Source organism: Onychostruthus taczanowskii, unplaced genomic scaffold (assembly GCF_017590055.1).
Source record: "Onychostruthus taczanowskii isolate IOZ18803 unplaced genomic scaffold, ASM1759005v1 scaffold29, whole genome shotgun sequence".
In the NCBI taxonomy this organism is placed as follows: domain Eukaryota; kingdom Metazoa; phylum Chordata; class Aves; order Passeriformes; family Passeridae; genus Onychostruthus; species Onychostruthus taczanowskii.
The window spans coordinates 5,451,662-5,479,357 of record NW_024500239.1 but is presented as its reverse complement, the minus strand read 5'-3'; the positions used below and the strand labels follow the sequence as shown (position 1 = coordinate 5,479,357).

The window sequence follows — 27,696 nt, the reverse complement described above, 5'->3', positions numbered from 1 at the left end:
ATGTAGGCATCTCTGACATGTAAATGAATGCTCCCAGCCCATTTACAGCAATGAGTAAAGACTGCTTTCTGGCTTAAAACAGACAAGGTTTTCTGAGCTAGGAAGGGTGCCTGCAGAGAGAGAACCTGCAAAAAGGCTTTGCTCATAACAGGGGACTGTGGCAAGGCTGTCTCTTGCTTCTTCTGTACACCCCACAGAATGGCTGTCTCTCCTTAATTTCCATAATATGCTACTCTGAAATGTACTGGCCAAGGTAGAAATAGAGGGACATTCTTCTGCAGGATTTCTTCTGAGCTTTGCTTTATATAAAACTCTTTCAATCCATGATTTTGTGAATTATGTCACATGGAAATAATTTCATGTATTAAAATGTCAAAAAGAAGTCAAATAGAGTAAGATAGTAAGATTCTAAGTGTAGCAAAATTATCTAGTCTCCCCCCCTGCCCCCCCTCCCCTTTACACAGCATCACAGTTGAGACACTTGTCCCCCTTTTTTCCAAATGTCAGCCTGGCAATCACAACTGTGCCTCCAAGCCTGACTCTTCCTGCTGAATGGCTCTGTCTGGTGCAGAGATGGCCTGAGCCAAGTACCAGCCTCCCCCACACCCCATCCCTGCCTCAAACCCAGGCTGTAATGTGGCTCTGCCACTCCAGCAAGGCCACCACATCCCACAAATTCCAGGGGAGAAGTTAATGTTGCACTGTGCACAGAGCTGAGGTCACTAACAGGCACAGTGACTCAAATTTGTCTGAGGAATGTAGGAAATTAAGTTAAGGGGATGCCCTCTTAAATCCAGCATCTGAAGTTTCAGAGCTATAGTCCATGGAGCATGCTAAAAACTGCTTGACTACACAAAGTTGTGTAGCAGTGCAGCTAAAAAGCCTGCATTAAAAGAAAGCAATCAAGCCATAAACCGCAAATCACATTTTCCTAATTGCTTTTCTTACATAGCCAGTTGCTGTAGATGTCTCAGGGACATCACACATTTGCGTACAAGAGTTGAGTGTCTCAGGTAATATCTCTCTTTAAATGAGATGTACTGAAATGTGCTGTAAGGAAGGAGTCTCTGTGCCAGCAAAGAGCTCATGGGATACACCAGGAGCTGTTGCTGTTAACAACTAACCAGGAACCCCAAAGTTATGAAACGCTGCCTGAGGTCAGGCAGATATAGGAGCTCACAGCTGTATCTACCTATTTGGGCTAAAGTAATTTAACTTTCGTATCTTAAATCCATATGTTTGAATTAACTGAGGGTGGTGGGGAAGGAAGAGATTAATCAAATAACCACCTCTGGCACTTGGCTGTAGGAATTAGGACTCTTAACTCTGGGCAATTTTTACAGATCAGAAGCCTACTGAAGTGTATTATGACATTAAAGTTTGATTAGAGCTTGTTCAAGCTGCATTGCCTAAATCCCATGTTATGATCTGTTCTGTGAAGAGCAGTGCTCTGCATTTGTCCAAGCAATAGCAGTGGGGTTACCCTACACGGCATTCTCCCTGTGAGCTCCTCCAGAACAGCAAGGTCTTTGATAAAAACAATTTGCATAGAAGTGAACAACAATGCAAACATGGCAAATTATCTGGTATGATTTTTAGCTCCAAGTCAGCTGCTATTTTGAGCCTCTCTTTTCACTGTCCTATTCCCGCTCTCCCAGTTCACATTTTTCATAAGATCAAAGAAGGCACAAACCTCATCATCACCTTTAAACTAATATTGGACTGGCTTTCCCAGTTGCACAGTGGGGATGAGAGAGATGGTCACTTCTAGGTCACGCTAATAGATTATTTACAATTCTGAAGCTTCACTCAAGTACCACCAGGGATGCATAATTTCAAGTTTCTGTACTTTCCTTTACTGAAAGCTCATGAAATGCATAGCTACAGAAAGCATAGCCATGTCATTCAGAGTTAGCTTTACCGTAGCTGTAAGGGCCAGAATTTTTTTAAGTATCATTTAAGTGGTGTCTGTTTGTATCTGCACAGAATCAGCAGTGACTCAGCAGCATGAATTCTCCAAAGCCCTGTTATTTTGATTGGAACAGCAAATTTATATTAAGCACATAGGTTGACTATTGGGAATGGGTGCAGTGAGAGGAACAGACAGGAGATTCAGATGTAGATAAGGTACAGGGCAATGTGGAAAGATAAGAGGCAGAAGAAATTGAATTGGAGGGACAGGAAAAGGCTAGCAGGGGTTGCTGATCACAGTGGCTCAGAGCCTGGAAGTATAAATATTTAGTGTCACTTGTGCCAGAATCAGGATACACTATAATATGCATGCGTGGAGTATTTGCCACCAGGAGTGGGACCAGGCTTCAAACACCTTCTGCAAATTGGGATCCACATCTTCCTCACTCTCAGGTAAATGGGTACTCTCACCTTTCCATATAAATTTTGACAAGGGAAAGTGTCTTTCTCCATCTGTCCCACCTTTTGTGTGGAGCTTTATGTGGTAGGTCCATTGAGAAAAATGTGTCCAGCACCTTCAGTATGCAGAATATCTACCCCGTAAAGCCCAATAATACATAGTTCCAAGCTTCTCTGGACATTAACGCTCCATGCTTACAGATTATTTGAAATATGCACCCCACAGCAGAAATGTAAAAGCTAGGGAGCTGTACTGGGGGAAACTTAGAAACAAAGGCAATCTTGGATGCTATTGCTTAAAGCAGCTGTTAGGCATCAATGTCTTTTGTAGACATAGCCACAAGTAAGTGCAGAAAGGTTATATTTTATCCTTGATTTCTTTGCCAGCCTCCTAGTGCTAATGGAGTGCATCTTGCTGTGGGAAGCATCCATCCTAAATTTATACCCAGTGTATTTCTTGAGAATAATTTTTTGGTTCTCATACCCAGACTCAGATGGGCATTTGGCACAATGCAATGTATCTTTTCTGCTTGAAATATTATTCATGATTTATCATTTTTCCTGGAGCATCTGACATGAGAGTAACATTCTATGTGTTCCTTTCAAACTGCCTCATCCCACTCACTGATGTTAGATCTTGCTCCTGATCTCAGCCCAATAATCACACGCCTCCAGCAGCTATTTACGTTTTCCTTTTCCTCCTTTCCCCTCTTCTTTTTTTTTTTTTTTTTTTTTTTTTTTTTTTTACTTTTAAAAAGGACACTGGGAACACTCCCTTTTTCTTCCTTTTGCCACAAGTTATACACCACAAGTTATACAACCCAGTGTATACCCAGGCTAAAAGAAAAAGCTCAAGAAAAAGTAATCTTAGCAAACAGAAATTTCAATATACTTCAAAAACATATGTGAACTGTTGCTGTGGTTGTAAAATTGTTCTTCAAATATATTCATAGGAGTAACTTCTGTCCCAAATAATCAAGCCTATGGTGCCACATCAAAAAGAAGCTTGAGCCTTGCAGTGTAACAAACATGCAAATATATAAATTCCAAACACAGAGAAACCAGTTTTTCATGCACTACAGTAACAATCATCTGTACAAGGCTATCTGCCAGAAGTCACAAATTAAGTCCATTTTAGAGTCAGATATGGAAGGTGGATGTCCTGGCTTCCACTTTTATTGCACTATGCACCAGATTTTATTGCTTTCCCAAAAAGCAAAATGGCTCTAATGGAAGAAACTCTCTTGCATGTATTTCTTCAGGGAGCAATGGAAGAGACACAGGAGAAACAACTTAGGAATATTACAGTTGTCATTAAATCCCTTTTTATCAGTTTCTAGGGAAGAACTTTCATACATGAGTGGCTTCAATTCTGCATTTAGAATCAAAACCAGCACTGAAATATTTACATGCTTCTCTTTTACGTGCTTGATAGCAGTGTCCAAAAGCAGGATTTCAGCATCCTAGTCAGGCAATCACATATTAAACTGGGCTTAAAAATCTGTGACTTCCCTCTCTCTATGCAGCCCAAAAAACTTGGCTTCTGAACACAAGTGCACTTCTTAAAGTTTCCCACTCCACCATGTGTATTACAAAAAAGATGTATATACAGAAATAACTATTCAGTGGGTACCATGTAGTTTATTATTTGAATCTGCATACTCTCAGTAATTCAACCAAAATATTGAAATTGTCTTACCAAGGTCTGAGTGCTCTGAAACCAATTCAATGAGATTGCTATTCAAAGGTTTGGCATGTTAAGCCACTAATGGATTTTAGTGACACTCACCTTTGCCGTCTGTGAAGTTCCGTATACTAAGAATGTCATTAAGGTCCTGATAGTGGTTCTGCTTAATGTATGTTGTTTTCTCAGGAGTGTCCTGAAGTTGCATTGTGACCTCTTCCAAGTCTTTGTCCAGCTGCAAAACAAAGAGTACAAATCCTTCAAAATCCTAGAATCCTTGCTTCAGGTATCTGCACTGAGGCACAGCTTTCTATAATTAGGCTGGAAGGCAGGTGTTAATGCAATTATGACACTGTGACAAATACAGTTTTCTTATAGCACTATTACACTACCTCTAAAAATAGTGCTACGAGTAAAAAATTGTGTTCAACTGTGACACTGCACACAGGGCATAGGAGAGGAATAAGCTTTAGTAGTTGACAGCAGAAGCAATTCAAGTGTACTGACAAATGAGAAAGGTAGGGGCATAAGAAAGCCCAATCTGAAAACCTCTGAACTATTTATCATCTACATGCAAAATTGTGGCATACATAGCTATACCATTTCATCCATCAAATTATTGAAGATACTGGAGAATACAAGGGAGCTATGGCATGTCCAGTCATGTGACAGCAGTCAACTCTACCAGGAATGGTAGAGCTGAGCTTTTAGCACTGAGCAGAGCACAGTGTGCCCTCCTCAGAAGCTGACTTGTACTCAGTTGTCTACAGCCCCAACAGAAAACTAAAAGAAACAAGCTTCCTAATCCTCTTTGTGAGCAGTTGTACACAGTGTAGTGTCCAGAGTATGTCCCACTCACTACCAGCTTAACTGAATTTTAAAAGCGCTGAATTTAGATGTATGTTTTTCCTTCTAGAACTGGGACATAGGATCTCAAACTAGATGAGCCAGAGATGTAGCTGCTAGCCATGGTAGGGCATGTTCCAAATCCCCTTGACAATGAAACTGAATTGGACCCACTGGTTGTGGGAATTCTATCTATTTAAGCAAAGTCTGAAAGAAAAAGTCAGGGCCCTGCAAGCACCAATGTGGCTTCTCTGATCAGCCTTACATGTGCCATCATGAGCCTTGTGGGGCAGTGGCCGAGAGCTTGTGTTAGGAGGTTTAGTAGAAAAAAAACTACAGTAGAGTAAAGGAACAGAAATAGCCAGCAGGAAGCTAGGCCTTCATTAAAAATTTCAAGGCTCTCACATGAAAGGGACCTGGCAAAGCTGAACTAAATTTCTTTAACAAGGCAGAGATAACTTTTACTTTTGGACTCTCTGGTAGCCTGAGCAAATACTTTATAGTTACATAGGCAATTGTCATTAAGATCTGGGCAAAGAAATAACTGTTACAAAAAAAAAAAAATAGTTTTTCTTCAAGGGGTAAGAATACAGAGTGACTAAGAACAGGTTAATTTCTTTATGATATGATCAGTTATGGTTATCTTGTCTCAAAAATTGGGCAGTCTTCAAGACTGGTTTGTCATCGTTTCAGGTCTACTGAGCAAGGATGGACATAACTATAAATGTGCATGCTATAGCTGTTATGTAATTCATGTACTCCACTCATGTCCTCAGCCTTTCCCTCAGTAGGTACTGAAGAAACCACCACCTTTGCGTCAAAAGAGTCAGCGCACACATTCATAAAGGTATTTTTCTACCTCAAGAAAATATGTAATTCTGTTTCATGGAAGATGTAAAAATATGTCTAGCAAGTTTTTGAGCTAACTCTCACAGAGGTTGAGAAATAACAGCAACAGCAGCCTCAGAACTCAACCATAAACAGGAACAAAGGCAGCCCTTAAGTGCTCCTGGGGCTGCGAGTCTCTGTTATGCTTGCTTATAAAGGTTACACTTTACACTCTGGAGCTCAGCATGTCCATGTGAAACAGCAGGGTAATTGGCCTGTCACAAATAAATAGGGCAAGTTTAATTCCATTTTGCTAAGGCACATTTTCATTTTATCACACCTGCCAAGTATTTGCCGTACTAGTTAGCAATCCATACAAATTGCCTCTTTCCTATTATTTCCACGGGAAAAGTTAACTTTTTTCTCTAAAAAGTAGTCAGCATTTAAGCAGATTGCAGAATTGCAACAAAAAACAATGAAAAATGCAGTGTCTAGGCAGTAAATACAATAAACAATACCTCTGTAATTTTCATTCTCAAGCGGTGGTTCTCTGACTGCAACCCTTCTAGTCGAGATGTGCTGGCCTGATTGACGCTGGTGACTGATGTCGATGTTTTTGAATCTTCTTTCTTTTGATTTTGAGTGAACTGAAACCGTCTGTTCTGTGTGGCTGCATCTGGATTTGTTCGCAGTGTGATGAGCTGAAAGGTTGAAAAGCCTTAAGAAATCCTGGTTTATTTTTGCAGCTATTTATTTTGTATCTCAAAATACTGAAAGGCAAACCAAGAACTCCTTTTTGACTTTCAAGTATAAAACTCTGGAAAGTGAGCTCTGCTTGACATGTGCACTACTTGAGATGATTTCTGAATAACTTTATAGAATAGGTTGAATGAAAATGATTATGAGAAGGGAAGCATTCAAAAATTAGGAAAAAACTAATTCAAAAGATATTTATCTGAATTTTAAATATATTAAAATGTATCTTTATCCTTCATTGATATGTTTATACTTTCAAAGGATATATTCCTCCTTCAAGAAAAATACAATCCACCAAACCCTCCTCTTCCCAAGCACAGTTTCATCTGAAATTTCTCCTTTCCTACTGTTACAAGTAACACTCAAGCAGTGAGAGACATGAAGCAGGAGTATTAACAGAGAGAACTCATGGGAGATTGCACTCTGGAGATAACAGAAACTTAATTAGTTTTTAGCAACCCAAAATAAACCAAATCTGTATAAAAAAATTAAATAAGCCACTTAGAAAAAGGTTAACCTTAAACATATTTAATTTAAGCAAATATAAGTAAAATTTAACACTCAGTGACAATGTGAAAATATCACCTCGACATGAGGAGAGAAAGCTACTGCTGTTTGGCAGCAGGGAGAGAGATTCTCAGATTACTCTAGAGAATGCAAAATTTATGTTACTTGCCAAGCAGCATACATATATACTTGTATACAGACAAAGCTGAAGGAGCTCCCTGCCCTGAGAGGATAGGCATGGGATCATAAATCCAAAGGTGTTGAGTTGTCTGAAAAGAGAGAATGGGCAATCATTTTGCATGCAAAACCCAGCCAGATTTTGTGGTATAGCTGCATTTTGGAATTGATTCCTCTTACTCTCAAGAGCATGGAAATGTTCTGCAGCACCAGTGGCACAAAGTAAGGCTCTAACTTCTGATCAACGGAGATCTGACTTCTCAGGCTCTGAAGAGTGTGATCCCTGGCATGTATTTACAGACCAAGGCTGCAGATTACGATGATGCTTGCAGATAATACATTTCATTTTTCAGGTGGTAATATAAATGGAGAAGGTTAAGGTGCTCTGTGTCTTCTTCAACTTCATCTTTACTGGTAAAACTTGCCTTCAAAAATTCCAGACCTCTAAAGTAATTGAATACATCAAGTTCAGCCAACCTGACAAATTGTATACCTGAGGATTAAGGGAACTGGGCCATGTCATCATGAGACCACTCTCAGTTACTTTTGGAAGACGATGTTGATTTCGAGCAGTTTTTGAGGATTAGAAGAAGGGAAATGTCACAGCTGAGTTCAGGAGATGTGAGAGAAGAATTTGGAGAAATGCCTTCTTGCCACCTTCACCTCAGTCCAGGGGGGATGCTGCAGTAAATCCTCTGGGGAGCCATTTCCAAACATATTAAGAGCAAGAATGTGATTAGAAGCATTCATTGTTGATTTATGAAATAGAAATTCTGCCTGAACAACCTGATTTACAGCTGTCTTCAGCGAGATGTCTGGGCTGGTAGATGAGGGTAGAGAGTTGTTTTTCTTGACTTAAGCAAAGATTTAACACTGTCTCCCAGAGCATCCTCAAAGTTAACTGATAAAGTGACTGGGCAAGGAACCACTGAAGTGGATTCAAATTGGGCTGAACTGACAGGCTCAGAGGACTGTGGTAGCCAGTCACTAATGCTGTTCCTCAGTTTGGAAGGAAATGGGTCTGGGTCAACAAGGATCTCCTAAAGCTAGGGAAAGGGAAATACTAAGTCCTGCTCTTGAGGAGAAATAAACTCCAAGCACCTACTCGAACAGCATGAGGGCTGTTTGACTGGAAAGTACCTTTCCAGTAAAGGCACTGGAAATTGTGATGGAACACGAGCCAACAGTACCCTGGGCCAACAGAGGTGATCCTTCCTTTCTACAGCCTGGGTGAGAGCAAACCTGGGGTGTTGTGTCCAGGTTTGGGCTGCCCAGAACAAGAGAGAGATAGGTGCAGTAAAGAAAGCCCAGAGAAGGGCCACAAAGATGCTGAAGAAGGTCCCAGACCTTATGATACAAGTAGAGACTGATTATTTAACCCTGAGATGGAAGACATTGCATACATATTCATGTGTATTCAATATATGATGGAAGAGAGTAGAGGATGGAGCCAGACTCTTCTCAATGATCTGCAGTGAAAGGGAGGGTGACACAAGCTGAAAACCCAGAATTTTCATTTAAAGATCAGAGAAAAACTTTTCTTATTGTGAATGTGTTTAAATGCTGGTAGAATACACAGAAGACTTGGGAATGATTCACCTGGAAATAACCAAGACCCAGCTGCTTAAGGCCCTGGGTATCTTGCTGTAGCTGAGCCCCTAGAGGGAAGTGTCTTCACTCTCACAATTCTTTGTTTCAAATTAGGATGGTTGTAATGACTGATGTGTCTAAGTTCCAGACCAAAAACTACATGAAAATGAAGTTAAATGTGAAGAATGGTAATTACAAAGCTTCTTAAAGTATCAGGCAGAAGTGTTACAAGATAAAAGGTCTGCAAGATAAAAGTTTGATGTGGTCTGAGTTCAAACTGAATATAAGATAGAAGTATTGCCATTGAATCATCTTCACCTGGGAGTTTATAGCTAAAAATTGGGTGTTTTGCAACAGGGACTTAGTTTAATGAATTCATTCACATGGCGTGGACTAGATTAAAAAGTTCATGGGCAGCATTGTTGGCTCATGCTGTATGAAGAATAAGGTTAGAATAGCTTAATTTTTTTTTTTCTACCATAAAGGCAGTGGAACTTATATCTTGCTGTCTTACATCTGTGAAGTTTCAATTTTCACAAAGGCTCAACATTGAATATCCACAGAGCCAATTGTAAATAGGCATAAAATGCTACCAACACAGAAAATGGATGTTTTAATCCCTAGAACTGATTTTGCCTTTCTGCTCTGCAGGAAACTGGATCAGAATTAATGTGTTAGTGCCATTGCAGCCAGAAATGGTATGCACTTGCTGGGCAAGTACAAGTGAGCCTATTGTTCTGTCTCAAAACGAATGGACTAGAAAAATGGATGGACACAGAAGCTTCAAAAACATGGATAAGCTTGTGACAATTTCTTCATGAAGAGAGACTGCATATTATGATTTTTTCTTTTAAAGAAGTGAAGAGTATGCTGAAAAGTACTATAGATATCTTGGTCCTTGATAATTAGATATTACAATTAATTTCTAACAGGAAAAATATACATAACAGGTGTTTGAATTCTGCAGATAATTTCTACAAGACACCCTTGAATGCAGAAATCTGTAATAGCTTTAACAGTGTTTAGAAAGCTTTTGATTGGATAGCAAGAATGTGTACAGTTAAATATAAGTATGATGCATATAATGCTATCAACATTTGTACCATTAAATGGAGAGGGTAATGGGCATTTTTTCCTCTGATCTCTCTTACTCTGCTATGGGATTTTCTTCATGTTTTTTTCTGAGGCATTTGTACTGAACAAAATGGCAATGGACAAAGTGGACATTTAACTGGAGAAGGATAGTAATTGCCATGTTATAAGTAAATAAGATTAGTAGAGCTGACGAGAAGGAAGGGAAAAATGTCATGTTTCATTCCTTAGTGTGTCGACATTGTTGAGTAGTTGCGTACTTAGATTCATAAAAGGGTTGTGGGGTAAAATTGAATTTCAGCACTGTTGACCCAGCAGAGTGCTGAAGATTAGTTAAAAGGAATGCACTTTACTCAGTACAGCAGAGAAGTAGTGGCACTCACCTGGCTCAGAACCACATTACTGCATCTGTCTGGTCAGCTTAATAAATGAGAAAGTGCAGTCTTCAAGGTCTTCATTATCATCCCCTGGGCTTGATGAACAACAGGCTTTAGTATTCACCAGAAATCTTCCTAAGTTGCCAGGATTGTATAATTTACAACAGAATTGATTGAGGGGAGAGATTGGGTGCCTGTCTCACACTATCTTACCTAGATGTACAAACTAGGTAGCGTTGGATATAATCTGTGGTGTCCAGAGGAGGCATTGTGCAACCTGAGCAGCTGAGGGGAGAGTGCTTGTCAGCTGTGGCACAGCACAGCCAAAGGAGATGTAGTAAAATGTATGAGTGTTAGAAGGGCTCTCCAGCTGGGAAAACACGCCCATGGGCATTGGAAGTGCTGCATTCCAGCCCCTGCTTCAACATCTTTTTTTGTACCTTATCCAGTGATGAATTTTATTGCTAAATAGCTAAGCATTTGGAAACCTGACAATAGATGGAAAGAGGTTAGGGACTTCATGATAGGAGGTTATGTTCATGTTTGTATTTTGAGTAAAAAAGAATGGATGAAAAATGAGGGTGGGGTAATTGGGGTTTAAAAGAAGATCAGAGGAGGGGGTTAAAAAAGGAATCAGAAAAGTAATTTCACAGCCTGTGACAAGAGAAGGATGGGCAAGGGAGCATGAAAGCAAAGGGACAAAGGGCATGGACAGCATTAATAATTCTCTTTGAAGAGAGTTCTGACATTCTTTGGAGGTATTTTTGGCATAGGAGTTTTAATATGCATTTTCATATGGCTTACCCACTTAAATCTTGTTGTATTTCAAAGTACACTCTATTGTCATGTTTGTGAATGTTCCCTCAATTTAGAACAAAGTTGTGATTCTTCCCTAAGATCCAGAACAAAAATATGACTATACATGTCTCTATGGCTTTTTAATATTTGAGAAGTGAATTGCAAAACTTGCCAAAACATCCTGTTTAATCAGTCCTGGAGAATGAATTACTTTGGTGTTTTTTTTTTTTTTTGCAGATCACAAATCAACTTCTATCTCTAGTCTGCACCTTTAATTTCTTTTAGTGGTTGCACTTTGAGATAATTTATTAGCTTGTTTCTCTTGCTGCTTTTGCACACATAGTTCTTGTTGCCCAGTAGATGGGATGCTACTTTGCACCAGAATCTACTGACTACAATTTGCTCATTGATTGAACGTGGTCCAATAAAGAGCCTCTTAAAAATACTCACTTGAAAAATCTAAAAACAGATTCTAGAGGCAAAAAGACCTATATTTTAACTTGCAAATTTTTCACACGTCCAACTGCATATGTATCTAATTTGGAGTAAAAAGCTATGTTTATGCAAGCAACTCAAAATGAATACAATTGAACATTCATAACATGGAATGTTAGTATTTTGAGCTTTGCTAAGTAAGCTTATGTAAAAACCAGTTTTCCCTTCATTCAAGATCTGTCATATTCATGTCTAAAGCTTAACTCAGCAAGGGAACTGATCAAGTTCCAGCCCTCTGTAAGTATCTTCTCCATTCTTCCAACAAGGCACAATGAACCTGTCCTCAGAGTCGAAAAGAGCAAAAGGAAATGAAAGCACGTGTCTCTCAGTCTGTGCCTCACTTAGTCCTTTAATATATCCATTAATAAATATATCTTCAGTGTCAGCATTTGCAGCATACACACAGTTTTCCTCTGAGGTACTGACAAATCCTACTGTACCACCATAAATGAATACTTAGAGGTTTCAATACAATCGATCTCTTTTCATGCTAGTGAACGAAAAAGATTTTACTATTTTTGTAGGTATAGAAACAGAGATCTTGATTATCTTGTTTAGGGTATGTAAGAATCTTAGAATATCCTGGGAAGGGACCCGTTGGGATCACTGAAGTGCAGCTTCTGGACCTGCACAGGAGTACCCCAAGGATAACACCAAGTGCCCAAGAGGACTGTTCAGGTGCTTCTTGAACTATATCAGGCTGGTGCTGTTACCGCTTCCCTGGATATCCCTTTCCAGTTCCCAATCACCGTCTGGGAAGAACCTTTTCCTGATATTCAACCTAAAACTCTCCAGAGACATCTTTATGTCTGTTATCCTTTGGTACCTATAGCTGGTCACCAAAAAGAAGAGGGAAGAGAAGAAACATGGCAGAGTAGACAATAGGACCTGTTGCCCCTGAATCTCCACTTACATCTTCACTCATACAAAAAATTCCCTGAAAGTTGAAAATAGAGACTATTCCATTGAAACTACTGAAAACAATTTTTGTTTCCCCAGTCACCATTTCAGTAAAAATATAGGCATTAGAAGTTCAGGTATTCATATTTCTCCAAAATGTCATGAAGCTTTGTTTTTCCTTCAGGGTCTGGAGAGAAACATTTATGGCTGGGCCTGGTCAAGAATTCATAAACATCCCCTGCACTGGAAAAGGTGATAAACACCTGTATATTACATCATAATTACAAAACAGCAGTAAAAAAAATCCAGATCTATGCAAAACAAATTCAACTACCTTAGGTACAAACACAAGGCAGAGAGTGATGGTGCTGCAGAATATTATGACTAAAGCAACGATGCAGAACTGCACATTGGGTTGGTCCCGAGTCAGGAACGAAACGGCAGCACCAATAATGCACATTATCCCCACGTTGTATACACTCATTCCGATGTACTTGCTGTCATTCAAAGCAGGAATGCTGACATTTCGCGTCTCCCAGGCGAGGAAACACCCAAACAACTGGAATGGTAAAAGAAGGAGAAATGATAGCTTTAAGAGGAAATTGCTGTCATCCAGAAAAAGCACTAATTTAAAACAGGTATGTTTTCCAACTTGACAAATATCACAACTCAAGAGATATACACCTACCTTTTCCTCAATATCTAATTACCTATGTGATTTGTTTTGCTCAGTAGGACAGATTCCTGCTCAAACAAGAAAAATGTGAAACTTAAAATTAGTCCTGATTGGAACAAATTTTTCTATATGCTATGCTTATCTTTATTTTATATTTTAAATAGTTTTTAAAGACAGTCCTTCCTCTTTCTTTTCAAGGATTCCAGTAAAGATATAATGTGCATTGTTTTTTTAGCTATTTTTAGCATCTGTTCTCAATATACTCTTATCAATCTAGCTATTCATTACATGATTATCACCTACATTAATAAGCAGCAGTGCCAAGATGTGTCCCATGAGGGACAAATATACAATGTAGAAAGTGTCACCCGAGTTGTTCAGATTACAATTATAATGCCTTTTATTATAGTGGGAGTTGGTAATGGCCTTTCAATTGCAATTGTCTAATGATTTCTGGCATAAAACATTCTTGTGGCAGTTTTTTGTTTGCTTTTTTCCTTTGGTGTATTTTTAAGTTTTAGCCCCTTTGTTATTTGCAATATGCTTTTGCAATTCAGCAGGGGAAAGCCTTTAGTGGAAGGAAGCCATCTCCATCCCTTGAAATTTAATTAGATTTTTCTGCAACATGAACTGCTGCAGACAATTATTTTCTTCCTCCTGCATTCCTCAGAGGAGTTCTGGCAGTGCAGTAAAAGCCAAACTGAAGAGGTTGTCAGCTGGTAACCCAGCCTACAGTCAGGGCAAAGCCCCGTAGGAGTGTATGGTGCCTTGGGAAGCATGACAGACAGCAGATGGTGTTGGATGGAAGGTAAGGACAGAAAGAGGAACTATCACTAAGGTCCAGGACATGGCTTCTATGTTTTCTAGCTTTTTTTCTGATCACAGTGCAAGGACAGACAAGAAGGAGAAAGAACAAATGTGCATTCCCATTGACCTCAGTAGCCTTCCTCCCAGACCAACACATTTGTCCACTGCCATGTCATGGAGATAATATTCTTTTATCCAACTTCAATTTATGTGCAATCAAGGAAATTGGAGGTCAATGGTGATGCCATTTGGGGGATTAATTGCAGTTGTCTAGTATAGTTTACCCTCTATTCTTCTGCTTTTTTGTCTTTTTTTCCTATGTCAAATAACCTGGATTGGAAGAACAGTATTTGGATGCCAGACAAGCGAAAGAGATTAGAGAAATGGCGGATTGATGTTTGCTCTACAAACTTGGGTTTCAACCCAAGTAGTAACACCAGGACACTGGTAATGCAAGTTTCCTTGATTATTTGCCTAGTTTTAATCTCAAATAACAATGGCAACAAAGCCAACCACTTGTGACTCAGCTACTTTGCACTCCCACAGGCAGGCTGCAGCCACCTACCTTCTCATCCAGGCAATTCCAACCAGGACATACTGCTGAGCTCCCAGCCCTGCCCTCCCTGAGCTTGTCTGCTGGCTTATTTCACTGCCTTGCCTACAGCACACGTCACCCTGCCTCATGTTCATGGCTGGGAGGCTTTGGCAGATCAGGCATCTCCTCAGCCCATGGAGCGTGGCAGGCTGCAGGGGCTTCCCAGTCCAGGCAAGGGATGTAGAGCCATTTGCTCAGCCACTTTCCAGTGCTGCTGTCACTGCTGCAATCCCTAGCCAGATACATTGCCATGGGTGGCCTTTCCTAAGAATTGCAGGAAGAACAGTGGGGGCTGCTGCAGGCAGAGCATGGGAAGGGGATGCTCCTAAGGGGTCTGTGGACAGCTACCTGGGTCAGCAAGGGGTCTCAGCCATTCAGGCAGGGCAGCTGAGGTGAGTGAGCCCCTTATCAAGCTTTGTGCCAGAGCAACAGCTCATCCTCTGATTTTCAGAGCCCCTCTGGTAAACAAGGTAATCTCTCCAACAGGGAAGGATGCAGGCAGCACTCCTTTGCTGTTGGGTCTGGCACTGTGCACAGGCAGAGCAGGAATGTACAGACTCCTCTTCAGGCTCTGAGGAAGCAAATTGTCACTCTGTTCACCTGGGTGCATGGTGGGGAGGGGGAGGACATACAGTGGTGGTACCTTTTTTCAGGGCACAAACCTGTTCCCCCCAACCTCACCATCTCAGAGGTTGCCTGTTCTCCGTGCCCTGCACTCTTGGTGCTGCACTACTCAGTTCTGCTGCAAATTTACATTTTGCCAGCCCTGAACTGATAAACAGGCTGGTCTGGGCTGAGCTGTTTTGAGGGGTAGAAGGAATCCTTGTCTGTATTTCTACATCAGATTTTTAAAGGAATGAGATCCAGATTAACTATGGAGAACATTTCTATCTTTTCATACTATGGTTAATTATTAATAAGATTTTTAGGGTTGTAGGTCATCCCTCACTCTCCTCCATTTCCCCCAGTATGAACACATTCCATTCCAAAAGGATTATTCTGGGAAAATAGCCAACATACTTACATGAGGCCAGCACTTATTACAAATAATGGGGATGAATTTATAGCTGAGGTGGCTATAAAATGATCTGAAAGATCAATTATAATGGAAAAAAGATTGTTTGAAGAGTGTTGTGGGGGGTTACAGTTTAGCCCATTCTCATTTATAATTCAAAACAGTATGGAAAATGGTTAAATATCTTTTGGATGAAAGGAAGATATATATGTATTTATAAAATAACCAAAGAAAGGGAGAGGCTCTTGCAGCAAGTGGATTTCCTCAGAATGAGACATTATAAATCTGGGAGCATTGTTTTTAATTTTTATTAGTATTTTGGGTAAAATGCTTGCCTCAGGAAGAGAGATCTCCTTTTCTAGAAGTCACAGCTCATCTTTGAGACACAGACATGGATAAAAGCTAAGAGTTTTCTGCATCCTGCTGCCAGGGCAGTGGTGGTTGCAGAGGTTCTCCTTGTCTGCCAGGTACAGATGCCTGCAGGGCTCTGTGGGACTGGTAGATTTCTCCTCTGAGATAAAGCCTTCCTGAGGGAACTTCATGCTTTGCTTTTCCTCTGCCTGCCCTTCCTATTTTACCCCTTCCCGAGGCTCAGACAATATGCACACATGAAAGATTCAGTTTTATGACTGTAGACATCCTGTAAATCCCTTGGTAAAATCCTGTAAAATGGCTTGGTTGAGGAATGGGATGCAGACATTGCTAGTGAAAGGTGCAGATTTCTGTGATTCCTTGACAACTTTTGAATATGAGACCTGGGAGCTACAGTTAAAAACACAGGCTCATAGTACCTAGTTCAGCTCCTCTTTACTCCTGGTACCTAAACTTTAAACATTCATCTTCCCAGACAATAAAATTACACTTCAAATTATGCGCCTGGGCTGGACCTAATTCTTGAGGCTGCTGTGGAATTTAAGGACTATTTGATATTTTTAGGCTGACTGCTGGGATTTGCAAGGCAGCTGTCTCTCCTCCTGTTGCTCTTAGAGGGCTCAAGCTGATAAAGGCTCCTCAAGACTGTCTGCTGGTTTGGGCTACACACAAAATACGTCAACAGGCATCTTCATTCAAGACAATGATGCTGGTGACTACCATTGTGTAGCTTCATGCTTGGAGAACACAGCACAATTCCAAATTTTGCCTGAGATGTGCTCCCTAACCCCAGAGCAGGGTCCGGCTTCAGAGGGAGCTCTCAAACTTCTTTCAGAGCTGCTGGATTTTATGTAATGAAAGAATGACTGTCTTAATTAATTGGGCACTTGTGTGGGATGTTAGTTCTGATCTCTGCTGAGAATTTTGGTTAAACAGTCTTTAGAGAAGGCTTGCATCAATAACATTGGGATGGAGGCAGGCAGCTCTTAGCAGTGCTATAGTGCTGGATCCAGAGAGGTGTAGGGCACATCTGTCCCCATTGCTTTACACCAGTTATAATTCCAATTCTGAGGCTTCTGATGGACCCCACACATCTCTGAAGGAGTTTGAATAACTCAGGGCTACACATTCCCCTATAGAAAGGTGTTGTCTAAAATTTGGGGACACCTCAGCCTACTGTCAAGCCTAATGGCCGAATTTTAGTCCTTTTTGGATCTCAACCAATGACACTGAGAATGCAGATAGGAAGGCTGCCTACACTGTTATTTATGAACTTAAAGCCTTCTTCAATTTTGGTGGTCTAATACACACATCTTATTGATGTAGAAAGTGCCACAAAATATTGGTTTGGATTTTCTCAGAAGATATGGGCAGCTGTACAGGCAGGATTGGTTAGTCTCATCTTTTGTTTGAGGGCAGGCAGCTTCCATTTGACACTGATTTAGAGTATTGCTTTTGCAGCTGTTGGTATGGTAGGTTTAGGCTGCGTTGTCAGTGCACCTAAAAAAGGCTGCAGTGAGAAAGTCTACAGTGAGAAAAACACTGTATAAATTTGGGGAAAACAGTATCTGAAGACAACAGGATTGTATCGTCGTGATTTAAGATAGAATAGTGGTCACTAAAAGAAATCTGTGTTAAAATGTTAGAGGTGTAACAGGTGTGTATGGAGAATATTATGCCAGTGTTTAGATTCAAAAGGCAAACTTTAATTTAAAAAAATCTTGTCCTGGCCAAATTTTGATACTTGGGAATAGAATAAAAGTGTTTGTAACTGAAGTATTGGAAAACACTTAACACTGTTTTTTAGAACTCTACCAGCTGGTTAATTTTAAATATAGTTCATGAGAATTACTGCTAAACACAGTAACAATTGCTTAGATCCACAACATATATCAATGCAACCAAGTGCCTAGTTTGATACTGGAGTGCACAGACTGTCACATGACAGGAAAGAAATTATTTATTCATCTCCATTGCTCTGTACTGCCCTTAAACAATTTTTTTAAATGTTTCATTTCAAAGTCAAGCTAGCTTAGGTTATGAACAGTATTAGGAAAGAAAGATAGAGAAAATTACACTAAAGATATATGACAAGAGCAGAGAAATACCAGAGGAAAAATCTCCAGTCTTGTCAGAAATCATGCTTGCCAATAATGAGGGGATATAGTTTTGGAAAGATTATATATTGGACCAGGCTGCAGCTTTGCAGCAAATTGCTGTGTTATATTAGCACTGACCCCGTTCACTAGTAGATTGTAACCCTGCTGTGTGCCACATAAAAGAATAAATGCAAGACTTTTCTTCAAAGATTTTACATCTGGAGATTTTTGTTTGTTTTGGTTTTGTTTCTTCTAGCTAGATTAGTGTGAGATTTCTCCTCCTGGTCCCTTTAAACCAACGCAGTTCTGGACCCTGACCTGGAAAGACCTTTCAGCCCGTAGTAACTGTGAAGCTTGACTTGTACATTTCTCTATTCAGGTTCATTCATTAAATAAAAAAAAAAAAAAAAAAAAGGAATTTTTGTTTTCATGTTTTCACCCAAGAATTGTTCAGTACAAAATACTGAGCAGCTTTCAGGAAGGTGCATAAAAAAGTGACTATTTTTTTTTTTTTTTTTTTTTAGTTACCTGCACAACAAGTAAGGTTAGAAAACTGAAAGACAAACTATTCCTTTGTAGGTGTCTTAACTTCACTGTCAGTACAATCTGATGTTAAACCATTGCTCACTGCCCTGATCTGCCATGAGTCAGCTGTGTATTTAGTTAATTTTCACAGAGCTGCTCTGGATAGGCATTACTAAAGGGAAGCTTAATATTTATATTGAGCATCAGGACAAGAGCTAAATACTGATTTTAATTGCAAGATATTCATATGCAGCTACTCAGCTGAAGGACTTTCTTCTTAAAGGTCTTGGAAAAACCCTTTATTCCCAGTGCAAGACAGAAAAGCTGCACAAAGCTATGGATACTAACAGACATCCAGACTTCACTTCATACTCCAGCCTCCCAAACCAACAAGTCAATAAAATATTTCCCCCTCTTTCCATTCAGAGTATATTTGACTTTTTGCATGAAAATTCTGCTTAGCCACGAAACAGTTATAGTATCTCAATTGAAACAAATACACAACTGGTCATCAGCAAATATCCATTTGGAATAGCTTTCTATTGTCTCTGGCATAAGATTACCACAATCACAGCTCTGTAAAGAGGTGAAGCACCTCTGCTAAAAGCCAATGTGTGCTACAATTTAAATCAATTTCTGCTGTACAAAAACTGATGCCAAGAGACATGTGAGGGAATATTGCACTATCTGCAACATTTCAAAAATATATTTGAAGTTTCCTTATGGTCGTGTTAGGGAAAAATTTATCCAACAAAACCATATGGATATGTGGCTTTGGACGCTAAAATACTGTCCATGTTTTATTGAAGAAATAATAAATATCTGGTACCACTATAAACTACTTTCCCCCACCACAAAGCTTGACTATCTTCCATTCTAATTACTGTAAGATGGGATAGATGGGTCCCACCATATATGTGAATTGGAATCATGCAAGTTAATTGATAAGGAGGTAGATCCTTCTTCTGAGTTCTGTTTTTGGTCATGAAAGGAATTTAAAAGAATGCAAATATACGTGTTAAAATCAAAGGTATTATCAGAAAACAATAGGGAATTTTAACATAATCTGAAAACGATTCAACTTTTTACACATAGAATTTATTAATTTTATAAAGTAATTAATTAATAATATGGTTGATATAATCACATAAGATAATTGGGAGAGACTTGAGGAAATAATCTAGTGCAATCTCCTGCTCAAAAAGCAGGCTCAGATGTGAGTTCAGTCCAGTATGTTCATACTTTTATCCAGTCTGGTTCTGGAACTTTTTAAGGACAAAGGCTGATCAAACTCTCTGGGTGAGCTGCTCCACTGCTTCCCTTTCTTTAGTAACAAAAAAAAAAAATTTCTTTACCTCCAGCTTTCATTAAGTAAATATAAAATAAGAGTAAAATAATAAAAGGAGGAGCATGTGTTGCACACCACAGCTGTACTGTTCCTACCCAGCTCCTGGGCTCGACACACACAGAGGGCTTAAGCACCTGCAGCAGTAATGAGAAGCTACATCCAACATCCAGCAAGGACAGCCAGACCATCCCTCAGTACCACCTGCAGGTACCTAAATGCTGTCAGTGACCAAGTTTTCTGCTGAGTCTTTGTGAACTGGTTCCTGTCACAGAACCAGCATCTGCTTCCTCTCCTGCCTGCTGAGGCAAGAACACCAAGTGCTGACTGAAGACTGGGCTGCAGGGCACTGACTGGAACCCAAGATCTAAACCATGGTACCTAACTCCTTTTTTTTGAAAATCTACCTCCAAGTGTATGAAAAACACGGAAAAGTAATGCTAATGTATTAGCTAACAAAGCAAAGGAAGCCATTGGAGAGGGAGAAGGGGTAGCAACAGGTATATTTACAAAGCAAACGAAAGAAGTTTGTGTATGTGCTGTAAATGATCTGTCCTAAGCTGCACATGTGTAAAAAGGCTATTCTTACGTTAAAAATTGTTTTGGTTGTTGTGGAATGTAAAACAAAGAAGTAATAAAATTGGCCAAAGATTGGGTTGAATGTAACAAAAGTTGAAAAGTGGAAATTCATAATAATGACTATGAATGGAAGATCTAAAATAGAGATAGTGGAGAGGTAATGTATAGTAGTAAATGAATGGCTAGCAGCATTAACAGAATTCATAAGGATTTATAAAAATGCAAGTTGAGAAAAAGGAATTGTAATAATGATTCATTCCTTGGGAGATGACAAATTCAATGGCAATGATGCACGATAAGATATGCTTAACAAGGGGTTTTGTCCTATATTTATGTAGAGATGGAAGAGTCCATTCACATCTTGCCAAAACAGTGAAGTGCAGCTTACTCCAGCAGTAAGAGAGAGCTCTTGAAAACTCTGTCAAGACAAGCTGTTGTAATCACAGAGACCCCATAACCTACATGCAGTAGTTTTAGGAATTGATTTAGAAGTTGCCTGGACTGCTGGGCTTAATCGTTGATATTTATTGGAATTCTGGCAAAGCTCCACTTAAGATACAAAGAGGCCATATGGGAAAAGACAAAGTGGAACACCCCCAGTGATTACAGAGCTATTACCGTAATTTCTACCCTAAGCAAATTAATGAAATGGCTGACACATGAACTCAGCCAATAAGTGGGGGGAAAAAAAAGGACAGCAATATAATTCAAATTGCTATTATTTTTTTTTTTTTAATGAGTTTGCAAGACTGAATAAAGGTAATTACATTCATGCAGGATACATGGATTTCCCAGCAGTGTTTGTCTTAATACTGCACAGTATCATTATTTAAATACAGAAATAAAATCAATGCAACAAATTTAAACTGATTGAAAACCATGTGGTGGATCTCAACATATAACTATTAATGAGAAGCTACTTAAAAAAGGAGATTAAAAAAATTTCTAGCTTAAGCTGTCCCAGATATGTACATTTACTTGGAGGAGATAATAACACGGCTGAAAATGATGCAGAGGAAGCAGAGGGTAAGTATGGTAGACAACTCACAGAAAGATTATTAGAGAAATCACAGAAATTTGGCTGAATGCAAGAAATTTGCCTAGAAATAAGGACATCAGGTCATTCTACAGTAAGAGGGATAGATAACATATATGCAAGACTCACCAAAATTCAAGGCTTGGAAGTAAGACAAATTCACCTTAGCAATTAGAGAGCCTTAGGAAGTAGTGGATTCATTCAGACTTTGAATTAAGATTGAACATTATCCCAAGGATCTGTCTGAGTTGAATTAATATTTTCTTTTGCTTCTAAATCAATTACAGAGTTGTGTTGAGCGATATATTAACTATAGTGAAATTCTGGACTATGAATAGTTAGAAGAAAATAAATTTCTTATTCTTAGTGACATTTATCAAGTCCCATGATGAATATGCATTATTTTTTTCCTGTCTCAGACATGAAACATTGATATTTGCATTCTTGGCAAGGTTAGCCGAGATCAACACATTAAAAACAGTGTATGAGAAGTGGTCAGTATTATTAGTTACTGCTTAAAATCCCCTCAAATAACACAGGGCAAAAATAGGATTTCATACAGAGAGCAACAGTTAAGCTCAAAATATAGTTTTGCCTCAAAAGCCTGTTTCTCAGCAGCTGAATAACAGGTAATAGGATGTCAGGGACACAATGAAACTTCCAACATATGTGCACCTTGAGTCTAATGATAACTCCAAGCCTTATCAGGAAGAGAGGAATCAAACAGTAGACATCACTAATGTGTGCGTGATTAATAAGCAAAGAATTCTAGGAGTCCATTCTGGCATTGTTCTCGCTGAAATGAGACAAATAACTCATACCCTCAGAAAGATGTTAGTGCACTCCCTAATAATGCACCACCAGCAAGTTCAAGATGGTGTGTTTTCTATCATCCTTTAGAATATATGAAAGAAAGGTGCTTCTCAACTATGTCTGCCTCATCAGAAATCAGAATACTGCAACTGACTCATTGACATGCTGGCGTTCAGGGATAGGTTGGACTCGATCACAGAAGCATTTTCAGCCTAATTGATTTTGTAATTTTGTGATGGTCAACACGTACAAATAGACAGACCCTGAACTTGTATGCAGCCTTTTCAGAGCTGAGCTTGAGATGGAGAAAACAGTGAATCCTCTGGGTATGTAGAAATTGGAGAAGACTAACACATTGGTCATTATGAATATTAATAATATGGTAAAGGCAGAATTTAGGATGGTAATTTTCCTGTTATTCTCTAGTCACCTGAGGAATCTGAAGGTAATAACTGAGAAGCCTTCATGCAGAGTAAGCATTTCCTCACATCCCTGCAGAGGCAATTGAAGAATTGTGAATCTGACTTTTAGAGTTTGCTAACTTTAATGAAGAGGGAACCAGTGTATCCTGTTAAACAATGCCTTCCCTTATTTTGCCATTCCTTGCCTTCCCTGCCCTTTTCTGCCCTTCTGTGCTTGGCCCTACCCTGAGTGATTCATTCACTGCATCATGCATCAGAATGGACAGTATTGCTTTTGCTTCAAGACAAAAAAGAAAGGAACTTTCTAGGTTAACCCCATTTTTTATATTCCCATTTTGAGACAAGAGGTCACAGTAAGTTTTGGCCCATGTAAAGCCATTTCATCTTAAATATTGCATTGTACTGTAATTAGCAACACTAGCTCTTTTGTATATAGCATATTAAATTAGGTATGTGTTTTATTATTAAAAATCACAGACATTTGTATTAGCTAAACCTTCATATAATGATACAGTAACAGGAGAGGTTCTGGTTTTTTGTTCTGAAGGCAAGCTATGTGTGGTGTACAGAACATCTTTAGTGATGAGATAAAATGCATCAATACTGTTGTCCTCATATCACTCATTCACTCATCACAGCAATTATTTAAATGATCCAGATGAGTATCTTCCTCTTTAATATGTAGCGATTTGTGTGTTAAGAGGGCACTGGAGTAATAAAAAGTGTGTGTTTCACTGGTGGTTATGAAACAGTGCCTGAAATTAGTGAGTAATGGCATATGTAAAATAAATAAGATATTAATAGCACATAAGCTGAATATTATAGATAGACCGCAAACCAAGAAATTCAATAGTGAATTGAGTACTTTACATATGCATATATGCACATATATGCACACATTATTGTCTAATAATGTAATGGCATTTGCAAAATAAGTTTGCAAATGACACTTTCAGACTTAAAGAGAGTCACATATCTTGTAGAAAACAGCCTAACATACATTATGACAAAATAATCTAGGGCAAAGGACTAGTGAGAACCCAAGCAGTTTGGCTACTGTCTAACACCACTCAAACTTGAAACCTCAGAGAAAGTTGCCTAAGAATATATATTTAAAATATTTGAAGTGAAAACATTGTTGAAGTTATTAAAAAAAAAAATATCCCCCCCGCCCCCAACTAGTTGTTTGAATTTTACTGTGGCCCCAGTGTTGGTCAATGCCATGGCTTCCAGCTTGTGGCACCCTTCAGGACACAAATTCCTTGATGCTGTGCTACATGCCATGGTGAATGTGCATCCAGAGCCACCCCAAGCTGACCAACCAGTAAGACATGATGAGGTGTGGAATCTCTCCTAATTCCCAATCTCTTTGGTGGGAACACATATGTCCTAGCTCTTTATTTCCTACTTGGACATTCCCTGAAAAGGAGGCATCTACACCTAAAGTTGCCTATTTTAAATTTCTTTTTTATTTAAATGAAGCTGAGAAGGCTTCCTTTTGGCTAGTAGCTCAAGGATCAGAGCTCTCACCTGGAGACACTTGATGCTGGTGCCTCCTTGCTTGAAGGCTCACCCCAACAGAGTGGTCTGACCACAAAACAACTGTTTAGAGTTTACAGAAACAAAAGTTCTCATCCCTCATTCATATCAAACCTCATATTGGATATTTAAAGACTTTTCAGCCTGAAAAAAGCAGCATGAAAAGCAGCAGGGATCATCAGAGCAGTCATTCATAAGGGAGAGGGAAGAAGAGGACTCCACGCACCAACAGTCCCCTCTGGGCAGCAGCACCGACCATGCCAAGTGGAAGCAGCTGATCCAATCGTTCCCCGGTGTCCTAATGAAGCAGCATGGTCCAAATGCACAGAACAGATTGACCCCTTCAGGCAGTGTAGACTAATGTCTGTCAGGCTTAGAATCCAGACGGGGCTCAACTCTAGGTAGGTGTTCTGCTGGTCAGTGATGTTCATATCAGATGTTTTCAAAACTTTCAGGCTCAGGAGCTTTAAGCTCCTATACAGTTTCTCTTTTTTTTTTTTTTTTTTTTTTTTTTTAACTATCAAGCCTCAGGGTCCCTGGTTCCTGAGATCTGTTTTAGTTACTACATTTTTTTTTTTTTTAATGGAGATTGGCCTCAGTGACAAAAGGTTTAATTCAGGCCCCAGATTAATCTCGTATCTCATGACTATTCCTCAAATACATTAGCAACAAAGAGGAAAACAACTTGGACAACATAGTTCGATCTTTTAGGAGAACTTTCAGGAATTTGGATGATTTGACTTCTTTATTTACAAAGTTGTCTCATTTATAGACACATCTTTTCAGTACTGAATTTCTCAGTTTGTGGTATATCCATAATATTCTGCTTAAATGCTACTGATGTCATTTATTCCACGCATGCATATATCCACACATCACTGTCTAATGAACACTAGAACATGTCTGATTATGGAAGTTGTACTCAAAGCAGTTTTTACTCACTCCCAGCCATCAGGAAAACAAATATAATTCAGTTCATTCCTATCAGTAAAGAGCAGCTTGAAGTCAGTGCTGTGTAGAAGAAGCTGTGCTTACCATCAGCAGCCCTTTGTAAGCATAGACAATCCCAAGCCAAATGGTCATGTGGGTGTTTTCGCAGTGCTCCAGGATTGGTCGGATGGAGATGTCTCTGCCCGCAGGGTCCGGCTGCGAAAAGAAAAGGTGAAATATTGGGACTCAGATTTCCTTTGTTTCACACCTCAGTGGTACTTAGCTTTATCTCAGTATACTGAGGATGTGTAGGATACAGAGTGAACAACTTAAGAGTAACTTGTGGTGACAGCAGACCCATGAACCTGCAGAGAAATACAGTGAAAAGCAAGGATCTGAGGAAACAGCTGCTTGATAGCTACTACCTGCGGAGGTCACATCTACTGCAAACCTGAAAGAAAATATCTCAAGTCACTCTGCATTTAACAGTGTCAGTCATATTTATCAGCTTTAGGACATCTACTTTTTCTAGAAGGCAAACAGCTTGAAAGCACAGGCATGAAAAATAATGTATTTGAATTTCTCTTTCCCCTGCAGTCCTTGTGTCATTGGCAAATGCCTGATAAACAATGTTTGAAACATTGCTGTGTTCCAGGTGTTTTTTCATTCATAACCATGAGCTAATCAAAGACTATAAACTGTAGCAGTAGCTTTGGAGAGATGAAAAATCATCAAAAAAAACCAAAAAAAGCAAAGCAAAGAACCCCAGACAAACAAAAAAAACAACCCCAAAAACCAACCAAACAAACAAAAAAAACCAAACCCCCAAAAAACCAAACCCAAAACAATAACAAAAACCCCCACAATAAAACAAACAAAAAACCCCCCAATGAAATGGGTTTTAGAGCCAGTGATTGCCCATGTTAAATAAAGTATTGCAGTTTTCCATTTATTTTGAAAAGGAGATTGTATAATGCAGAAACAAGAGGACTTGGAGACTATCAGAAGTGTTTGTATGAAGGAGAAGCAATAACAAAGGCTCAGAGAAATCTGCAAGAACCTGTTAAGGATCTTGTGTGTGATTCTAAGAGAGCTTGATTAGTTGCATACTGCAGAGCATTCCTGTTGGCTATTGTGAGATGCATGTACTTACATTCTGATGTGTTTACAGAAAATGCTGAAATACTGAAAGCTATTTTTTCCTTTCTACTTTGAAAGAATGGATTTGAGCTTCAGTCAAACTAAAATCAACCCAGACGTAGCTTTCTGTATCTGGTTGTCCCAGTGGGCTTTTCAATTTTCCTTTTTTGTGAATAACACATGTAAAATGTCTCATGCAGAAGTGTAATGATTATTATATAAGGAAAAAATAATGTTTTCACTAACTGAAAAGTAGAATTGTACATGGAAGAATTTTGGGGAGATCTGAATAATTTCCTAAATTTTATTTTTGCTTCCTCTGATGAGGTATGACTTCTGCTATGTATTTCAGTGATCACAGCAAAAATCTTCAGTTCACTTTCTCCCACTGGTGTTTTTGTACGTGAGGCATTTCCCCTGACCTCATGCATGGTAAAAAAAGTGAGAAAACCCAAACAACCTAGTGTTATGATGCACTGCACAGTGAAACTATTCACAATTTTCTTTGCAAAGCCTTCAGTAGGCAAACCATTAACATTTAAAACCTTTTCCTACCCTGAACTTCTGTAGAAACCCTAAATGGAAAAATAAAGCTCTTGGAAAAAAAGGTGTCCTAAAATAAAATAAGATAAAAAACAAGGCAGCAATATTAACTCTCCCAAAGAGCTTATGACTCCATCCTAATGGTTGTTGATGGCAGGCAAACAACCATTAGCTGAAGAACTGAAATGATGCGAACATTAAGTGTCATCACAACATTTAAGAAGCTACAAATGTTTGTCTGGGGATCAGTTAACTACCTCATTCTCCCTGATCAATGACAGAAGCCCAATGCTAAAATTTAGGTGCACTGAAAGCACATTTTCTTCAAAGTTACAACCTAATATGTTTATCATCGTTTTTTTCTATTATGTAATAAACTTCACAGGACAAATCATTCACACTGAGCTCTGAATGTGTTACTGATGTGTCAGCAGGACTGTACTATAGAGAAATTTTTCTAACCCGCCAAAAGCTCCATTTCTTATGGTCTGGAATTACAGAAGTGACATAAAATTTAAGGTTTTCATCATCAGACTGTTTTCCTTTTATTTTTCCTTCACACTGGTGAGTCAGCAGAGGACTCTCTCTTTGCTTTCCCAGTTCCACATCCCTCCTGCCAAGTATTTCTTCTATTTCAGTTTCCCACTCTTCTGAAGCAAGAAAATGCATATATAATGAGGAGTTTCACCTGGTGTGATGGATGATGTCATGTGGTTTGGTTTCCTTGTTCCTGGATTGAAAACTCTAATCACACCTGGAATGAAAGATTCCTCCACTTTTAAGTAACTATAAGTAATTGGAATATTTCCCTGTTTTGAGGAATAGTAATGAAATGAGAAC

At 39.1% G+C, this 27,696-nt stretch overlaps 1 protein-coding gene across 1 annotated transcript in view; it reads right to left on the bottom strand.

Annotated features, from left to right (window-relative positions):
- Window positions 1-27,696, bottom strand: part of GABBR2 (gamma-aminobutyric acid type B receptor subunit 2) — a 456,087-nt gene that overhangs the window by 11,553 nt on the left and 416,838 nt on the right. Inside the window, exons 14-17 of the mRNA XM_041408112.1 lie at window positions 25,279-25,389; window positions 12,755-12,979; window positions 6,247-6,429; window positions 4,160-4,289 (exon numbers count right to left, since the gene is read on the bottom strand). Of these exons, the coding sequence (XP_041264046.1) occupies window positions 4,160-4,289; window positions 6,247-6,429; window positions 12,755-12,979; window positions 25,279-25,389 (649 nt within the window). The remainder of the gene's footprint in view (window positions 1-4,159; window positions 4,290-6,246; window positions 6,430-12,754; window positions 12,980-25,278; window positions 25,390-27,696) is intronic.